Consider the following 8545-nt stretch of genomic DNA (forward strand, 5'->3'; position numbering starts at 1 on the left):
GTATCTGGCAGTTACTCAATTTATTTTGTTTTCTTTTTATTAGTAGTTAGTTTCCTTCTTTTGTGCTCACATAATCTGTATATATACTGCCCATATCAATAAGAACAGTAAGCCATATATTTCTTCATCCTATTATCTTCTTTATGGTATCTGAGCCACGGTTTGGTCTTTGATCTCCATCAAACTTCTCATCCCCTAATTTCAATGGCTAATGAGAAAAACCAAGTCATCATACCTAATGCCCAAGAACCCACAAAACCGCTAACCATGATCACTATCCATAACTCCATTAAACTCACATCCACCAATTATCTTTCTTGGAAGACCCAAGTGGAAGCCATTCTCATAGGCTACGACTTACAAAAATTCATTGATGGATCCCACCCTGCTCCTCCACCCACCATCACCGCCAATAATGTTATCTCCATTAACCCTGCATACCAGACATGGCTACGTCAAGACAAACTATTATTTGGAGCACTTGTCGGCACTCTTTCACCCTCTTTAATTCCTCTCATCACCCAATTTAAAACCTCCTATGAAGCCTGGCAAGTCCTTGCCAACACCTATGCTCGCCCATCTCGTGGCCAAATCAAGCAACTCAAAGACCATCTTAAAAATAATACCAAAGGTTCTCAATCCATTACAGACTACATGCAGTCCATTAAAATACGGGCCGATGAACTTGCCACTCTCGGTAAGCCTCTTGACCATGAAGATCTAATCGAAAAAGTACTTGAAGGCCTTGATGAAAATTATCAGTCTATCATTGATTCTGTCAATGGTCGTGATTCCACCATCTCTTTTGTTGAACTCCATGAAAAACTCATCAATAAAGAACTATCACTCCTCAACAAAACAAGTCCCTCACCTCTACCGACATCAGCTCATCCCACCAATGTTCCCTCTACTCCATGGTCCGCTATTAATCAGACTCCTCGGCTCCCTGGTTTCACATCCATACCCACTCAAGATATCACAAGAAGTTCTCCCAGCAACACTCGAGACAATCGTTCTCCTGTTAATCCATTCCTTGGTCCCTGCCAATGGTGTAGTACTCAAGGTCATGTAGTCTTCCGTTGTCCTCTCTTCCGAAAACAGTTTTCGCATGTGCAACCACCTCCTCGTCCTAACAACTCATCACAGTATCGACCACCATCTCCTAGGAAAGCTCAAGCGAATGTTGCAACCACCTATCCCTCCAACACTACATGGCTACTTGACAGTGGTGCCTCACATCATGTCACAACTGACATCAGCAATCTTGCCCTCCACAGTCCTTATGATGGCATAGATGAAATTATGATCAGCGATGGCTCTAGACTCCCCATATCCCACACTGGTTCCATCTCTCTTACCACTCCCTCTCACTCCTTTTCCATATCTAATGTTTTATGTGTTCCCACCATGAAACATAATCTTATTTCTATTTCTCAATTTTGCAAGTCCAACAATACTTCAATTGAGTTCTTACCCTCTTCTTTTCATGTGAAGGATCTTCGTACGGGGGCAATCCTTTTGCAGGGTCGGACTAAGGATGGTGTGTATGAATGGTCGCTCTCCACTACTCAGTCACATTTAATCGCCTTTTTTAGTGTCAAAACCACTTTGTCCGAGTGGCATCATAGACTAGGTTATCATTCTTTGTCAATCTTCAAAAATATTATGTCTTCATTTCATTTAGATGTCTCTCGCCCTTCCAATTTCAATGCAATAAAAGTCATAAATTACCATTCTCTACTTCTACTCTCTCCACTTCTTCACCACTTGAAGTTATATTTACTGATATATGGACATCACCAGTCTACTCTGTTGATAACTTCAAATACTACGTTATCTTTGTTGACCATTTTACCAAAAAAATATGGCTTTATCTCCTCAAACACAAATCTGACACGCATAATGTCTTTGTGCGCTTCAAGGCCCTCGTCGAAAAATTCTTTAACTGTCCAATCATAACTCTTTATTCTGATAATGGGGGGGAATATCAAGCTCTCTCTTCATTCTTAACTATCAATGGAGTCTCACATCTCACTTCTCCACCTCACACTCCTGAACACAATGGGTACTCTGAACATCGTCATCGTCACATTGTCAAAACATGTCTTTCTCTCCTTACCCATGCATCCATACCTCTATCATATTGGCCTTTTGCCTTTTCTACTGCTGTCTACCTCATCAATCGCCTTCCTACACCAACTTTAAATCACCTTTCACCATTTCTCAAACTCTTTGGCACATCTCCCAACTACTCCAAACTTTGAAGTTTTGGATGTCTTTTCTATCCTTGGCTTCCCCCATACACTTCCCACAAACTCGAGTCTCGCTCATCTCCTTGCATATTTGTCGGGTATTCCCCCACTCAAAGTGCCTATCTCTGTCTTGACACATCTATTGCTTGTCTACACTTCCCGCCATGTCTGCTTTGTTGAGTCCGTTTTTCCTTTTGCCACTTCTCAAAATTCTCTTTCTCGTGCCACTCCATCTACCGTTTCTGAGTGGTGCTCTATGACTGTACCAGTCGTGACAATACCATCCTCGAATGCTGACTCTGTTCCCCCACAAAATCTACCTGCTCCTACCGCCCCAAGCCAACCCTAATACCCAACTCAAAATAATACCATCCGCGTCACACATACACCATAGTCTGCCAATCATTCTATTGAAACCGAGTGCGACCTTGCTAGTGACCCACCACCCTCGTCTCCTCACAATGAACTTAATCAACCTCCCGACCCCTCAACCTCACCTCGTGTTATAATCACTCGCTCCAAACACAACATCCATAAACATATTCAAAAGCTTAACCTTACTGCCCAACTCCAACCATCTACCCTTAAACCCACCACTGTTACCCAAGCCCTCAAATACCCTAAGTGGCGACAAGCTATGTCTGAAGAGTTTGATGCTTTAATTCGTAATGGGACATGGGAACTAGTGCCATTTCATCCCACTCAAAATTTGGTTGGTTGTAAGTGGATCTTTCGCACCAAATATCTACCTAATGGCTCTATTGACAGGTACATAGCTCGATTGGTTGCTAAAGGCTTCCACCAACGCCCTGGAATTGACTATTCTGAAACTTTCAGTCTAGTCATCAAACCTACCACTCTTTGTCTTGTTCTCAGCCTTGCGGTTAGTCAGGGTTGGTCAATCAGACAACTTGATATCAACAATGCCTTCCTTCAGGGAACTCTCACTGAGGATGTGTTTATGTCTCAACCTTCGGGCTTCATTAATCGTGACCATCCTTATCACGTCTGCAAGCTACGCAAGGCTATTTATGGCCTCAAGCAAGCTCCCCGTGCTTGGTACCATGAGTTGCGCCAATTTCTTCTCCAATCTGGCTTCACCAATTCAGTTGCCAACACCTCCTTATTCATCTTCAACGATCGTTGCACCACTCTTTATCTTCTAGTCTATGTTGACGATATCATTATCACTGAGCATAATGCAGACGCTACATAGGCCTTCATTCAACAACTCTCTCAACGCTTCTCTCTCAAGGACCTTGGCCCCCTGATACACTTCCTTGGAGTGGAAGTCACCTCCCACAACAATGGTCTTTTCCTCAGTCAATGCAAATACATTGCTGATCTCCTTAATAGAACTCACATGACTGAAGCCAAGCATGCTCCTACACCACTAACAACTAGCCCGACTCTCACTTTACAATATGGGACTCCACTATCTGATCCGACCGAGTATCGAACAATTGTTGGTAGCCTCCAATATCTCTCACTCACTTGGCCCGACGTTGCCTATACGGTGAACAAACTCTCTCAGTTTATGCATCAACCAACCAGTGACCACTGGAATACGGTCCAGCGTCTACTGCGGTATCTTTGTGGCACCTTTAGATCATGGCATCACACTCCGTTAGACTTCCCCACTAGCACTTCATGCCTTTTCAAACGCTGATTGGGTAGGTAACAAAGACGATTTCACCTCCACTAGTGCATACATAGTCTACCTCGGTCACAATCTTATTTCTTGGAGCTCCAAGAAACATCGTACAATGGCTCGCTCTTCCATTGAGGCAGAGTACCGATCGGTGGCCTCCACAGCTGCTGAAATTCGATGGATTTGCTCTCTCCTTACAGAACTAGGTGTCACCCTTCCCCAACAACCAGTTATTTATTGTGATAATGTTGGTGCCACAAATCTCTGTTGCAATCCGGTGTTCCACTCGTGCATGAAACATGTTGCTCTCGACCATCACTTTATCCAAGAACAAGTTCAAAATGGTTTGCTTCGGGTGTCACACATCTCTGTAGCTGATCAACTTGCCGATGCTTTTACCAAACCTCTTGCTCGTCCTCAGTTTGACTCTCTCAAGGTCAAGGTTGGACTTGCTCCATGGCTATCCATCTTGCGGGGGCATGATAAGGATATACAATCAAGTTGAGAATGTCAAGGGAGAAAATCAAGGGATTTTCATGTTTGAATATTTCTTTGTAATTATCTGTAGTATCTGGCAGTTACTCAATTTATTTTGTTTCCTTTTTATTTGTAGTTAGTTTCCTTCTTTTGTGCTCACATAATCTGCATATATACTGCTCATATCAATAAGAACAGTAAGCCATATATTTCTTCATCCTATTATCTTCTTTACATACAAGGTGGCAAGATTTGCGTAAAGCGTTCCACGTGCCTCGTCTGAATTAAGAAACATGAATTCCTTCAAGCCCTCTGGGGAAGGATTCTTGGAAAATGCTGCTCTTGTGTTTGATTCTTCACAATCAACAGGTTTCTTTGTTCACCATTGCTCACAGTCCTCTTGAGCAAATGGTAATTCAACGTTATTTCCCCTAGATAAATAAACAGACAAATACTCCGCAGCTTCCCTAGGCTTGTTAAGCAAGCAGGGGGCCTCTGCCGCATAAACATGACCTAGAAAGATGTATATTCTCGAACAACCAGGATGTTTTAAGAGATACCGTGCGTAGAGAGGGCCTTCAAAGGATTCTCCAATTCTAATTCTACATATGCCAGGTTAGTTAGAAGAGGTTGCTCGATCATCTGATTTCCTCTTCTGCAAATATCTTCATAATAGGAGATGGAATTCTGAATGAGCTCCTGATTGGTTCCCCCTTTGACTCTTTCAAATCCCCATTTGTGTTGACCAGACCTACTGACAGAGTTGAAGCCTTGGAGCCTATGCCATGTAAGATATTATGGTTTGAGTTCTTGGAAGATGCCCCGCCATAAGATTCATTCTCCTTCAAGGATGAATTGGAGAGTAAAAAAGAATCTAAATGACTCGAATCAGAACATTTCAACAAGTGCAATGCATTATAGAAACACTGCCTAGCAAGAGGCAATGAAAGCATAGGCTGTCGATCTCCACCTAAACCCCAACCATCCTTTCCAACATAATCTACAAGTCCATTTCTGGATATTCCGTCTTCAATTAGAAGTTTCCTCCATCATCCCTTTCCAATAAAATTGACTCTAATTTCTGATCTGTTTGGAGTCTGACTTCCTTTTAAATGTCCTTTCCATTAGACAGCATTCATCAGGCCGAAGCCACAAGAGAGTTCTTTTGTAGAAAATCAAACTTGCCTTCTGGAAACAGCGAGCTGATTTTTGGTTTGCCATAGGTGAAGTATTGCAACCCGCAGTTATATGTTATCTGGAAAGATTTATCCTGTGAGAATGTTAACAGGTTTAGAGGCTTCTCCTTCAGAAGAGATGAACAATTACTAAGTGCCTTGGAAAATAACACTGCAGAGGTATGAAACTTTCCCAAGTTGATAGTTAATGCAGCCAAGATTATTGTAAAACATGGTTGACACTGAATCTGTCCGATTACTTGATGCCATCAACAACTTGATGGCTTTTTTATGGTTTCCACGAGTATACTCAAGCTGGGCCTTCAAGAGGAGAATCATAGAGGAATCTCTCCCTCGAGCAATATTCATAGCATGCTTGACTTCACGCTTTGCAAGGTTTACATTTCTAGTTAGAAGCAGAAATCGAACTTTGTAAAGTTGCAACTTGAGCTTCAAATCAACACCAGAGATAGATCTATCAATTGTGGTCCTGGGAAGATTGTTTGCAGATGTAAGACCAGCAGATCTTGATAAGTTCTGTCCACCGATATCTACTGACGAAAACAGTTCTTCCAGTGGGTCATCTGACAGACTTCTAGATAGTTGATTCTCAGAAGCATTCACGTTAGCAGCCAAGTCTGAAGTAGAAACATCTGAAACCAATGAACTGCTCGGAACTGAGGATAATTTTTCAATTAGATTTTTGGACTGTTGTACTAAAATGTTACCATTGTCCCCTTGGATCACATTGCCAGTGCCAAATGCTTTTTCCAAATAGTTTAGCATGTCCTGGAAATAATTAAAGTTGTTTTAGCATCAAAGTTAAAAGATACGAACAATAATTGTAAGTAAAAACAAAACATGGTAAAACCTGCAACTATGAACATATTCACCCACAGTGGCTGTCATAAATGATACTGCTAAAAATTCCATAGTAGATTCTGAGAGTTATCTTCCTATATAACTTCCAACCCCCGTGACCCACAAGATGTTAAACCATCTTCTCACCAACTCATTACACAGTTCCTTAAACAAAATATGACAAAAGAACTGTTGTTTGGTCAGACTACAAACTGGTTTATAATTGTCTGAAATCCGAACAGTGTTCTAACTTCTAACTGCCAACACGGTGAGTGTGAATCCAAACTAGAATCAAACATTCACAGCCAAGCTGCCTAAGCTTCTAAGCCAGGTTTAACTGTTCAAACAAATCTTCATACCAACCATGCTTATAAGAACGAAATAAAGTGAACAATCATAGAAGCAAAAGATCAATACAGCAGGGTGAAAAGGTATAATATGCAATGCTACAGGTTGAGATAGGAAGCAGACCAGAGGCAGGACAATTTGAAAATCTTAAAACACTTAAATTATTGCTTTGATATGAAGAGCTGTTGTCTGCACATAAATTAAAAAGGGAACATCAATAGAAACCAATCATCATTAAAAGAAAATGAAAAAAAGAGAAAAACATACCTAGTCCATCTGTTCAATACTTTGATATAGAGGTTCAAGAACTGATAATGCCTTTACATATTCATGAACATGGAACCAAATAACTGCCTATATATCAATTCAGAACAAACATGTTACTCTGAGCCATCAATGAAAAGATTATTGCTTCTGAATTCTTGAAAGTACAGAAAGAGGCATACTATGTTTAGAGAAACCAAAGAGGTATCAAATTCATCGGTGTAAATAGTATTGGCACTATGTGAAGCAGAAAACTGAAGTGTAGTTGAACTGCTTTCTGTTGAACCTGAAGTAACTTTATTTCCAATATTGATAATGTAGACAACCGTTTTTGTCCGGGTCTATAAAAAATTATTATTATTTTATTTATTATTATTATATTTTTATTTAAATCATATATTAGATTTTGCAGGCCCAATGGAACCCAAATTACGAGCTAATCAGCCTACTTAAGGCCCAGTACATCAACCCAGCAGCCCCAGACATTTACAAATCGACCCGGTTCCAGAAACCAACCCAACAAGTTGACCCGATCCAGCCCACGTGAACCCGACCCGTTAGGGTTCCCATACTTTGCTCCAGCCGCCCTAAATCTTCAACCGTTGGATCTGATTGAGATCTAATGGCCCACAAGCATACATAAATTAGGGTGTCTAACCTTAATATATCAACATCAGTCACCAACACCAGCTCAGCCACAATACCAGCTCAGCCATAACACTAGCTCAGCCGCCGTCACTCAAGCCAAAAATCTCCCTCGCCGACCGCCTCTAACGCCGTCGTCGATAGATCTGACCGAACTGTGCCATAACAAGCACTCCATCAGTCCATCAACAGTCAGAAAAGCAGAAAACATAAAAAATATTATTTTTGTACAAGAAATCCTGAGAAAATCAGGACTATCAATCTAGGGCACTCAAACCCTATGTGCTTTGGAAACAAAAGCCATCATCATTAAAGAAAAAAACACAAATCATAGGACCATTCGGGGGAGAAGAAAGAAAGAAAAAATCAATGAGGGGAAGGGATAGACCGAAAGAAAAAACCAATAAGCGAGAGAAAACACATAAAATATGAAAAATGAGAAATTTTATTGTGAGGGAAATCTACGAAGATATCTCCTAACTACAATAGAAGGTATTTTTTCGAGGATTTTTTGGAAAAATTTGTTTATTTTTATTTAATATTTATCTTTGCGTTTTCTTTACGTTTATCTATTTTGATTATTTTTCAGTTCTTTTCCCTTTTATTTTATTTTATGTTATTTTATCTTTACGAAATTTGCAAAATAATGTTTTTGTGAGGGGAATCTATGAGAAAGGCTCATAACTACAAAGGAGTGCGTTATTGAAGATTGTTCACACTTTTTAAATAAATTCGAATGAATAAAAGGATCGTAATTTAAATATATTTTCGAGTTTATAATTCCCAATATTTAAACAACATATAATAGTTTAGGTACAAAAATTTGGGCGTTGTGGGAGTGCTCACCCTTCCCCACGTAATCGACTCCCGAA

At 40.4% G+C, this 8545-nt stretch overlaps 1 protein-coding gene and 1 long non-coding RNA gene across 2 annotated transcripts; both read right to left on the reverse strand.

Annotated features, from left to right (window-relative positions):
* Window positions 1-4759: 4759 nt before the first annotated feature.
* LOC120169326 lies at window positions 4760-6341 on the reverse strand. The gene is made up of 5 exons (XM_039177500.1): window positions 5816-6341; window positions 5566-5727; window positions 5140-5380; window positions 4941-5035; window positions 4760-4893 (listed from the first exon to the last, which is right to left on the reverse strand). The coding sequence occupies exons 1-5, from the start codon at window positions 6339-6341 to the stop codon at window positions 4760-4762; spliced, it is 1158 nt and encodes a 385-aa protein (XP_039033431.1).
* A 594-nt stretch (window positions 6342-6935) lies between these two features.
* LOC120169229 lies at window positions 6936-7343 on the reverse strand. Its single transcript, XR_005520646.1, has 3 exons — window positions 7211-7343; window positions 7032-7118; window positions 6936-6953 (listed from the first exon to the last, which is right to left on the reverse strand). It is a non-coding gene; the product is annotated as an uncharacterized LOC120169229 (long non-coding RNA).
* Window positions 7344-8545: the final 1202 nt, after the last annotated feature.

This window comes from Hibiscus syriacus, unplaced genomic scaffold (assembly GCF_006381635.1).
Source record: "Hibiscus syriacus cultivar Baekdansim isolate YM2019G1 unplaced genomic scaffold, ASM638163v2 tig00111758_pilon, whole genome shotgun sequence".
NCBI classification, from domain to species: Eukaryota; Viridiplantae; Streptophyta; class Magnoliopsida; order Malvales; family Malvaceae; genus Hibiscus; species Hibiscus syriacus.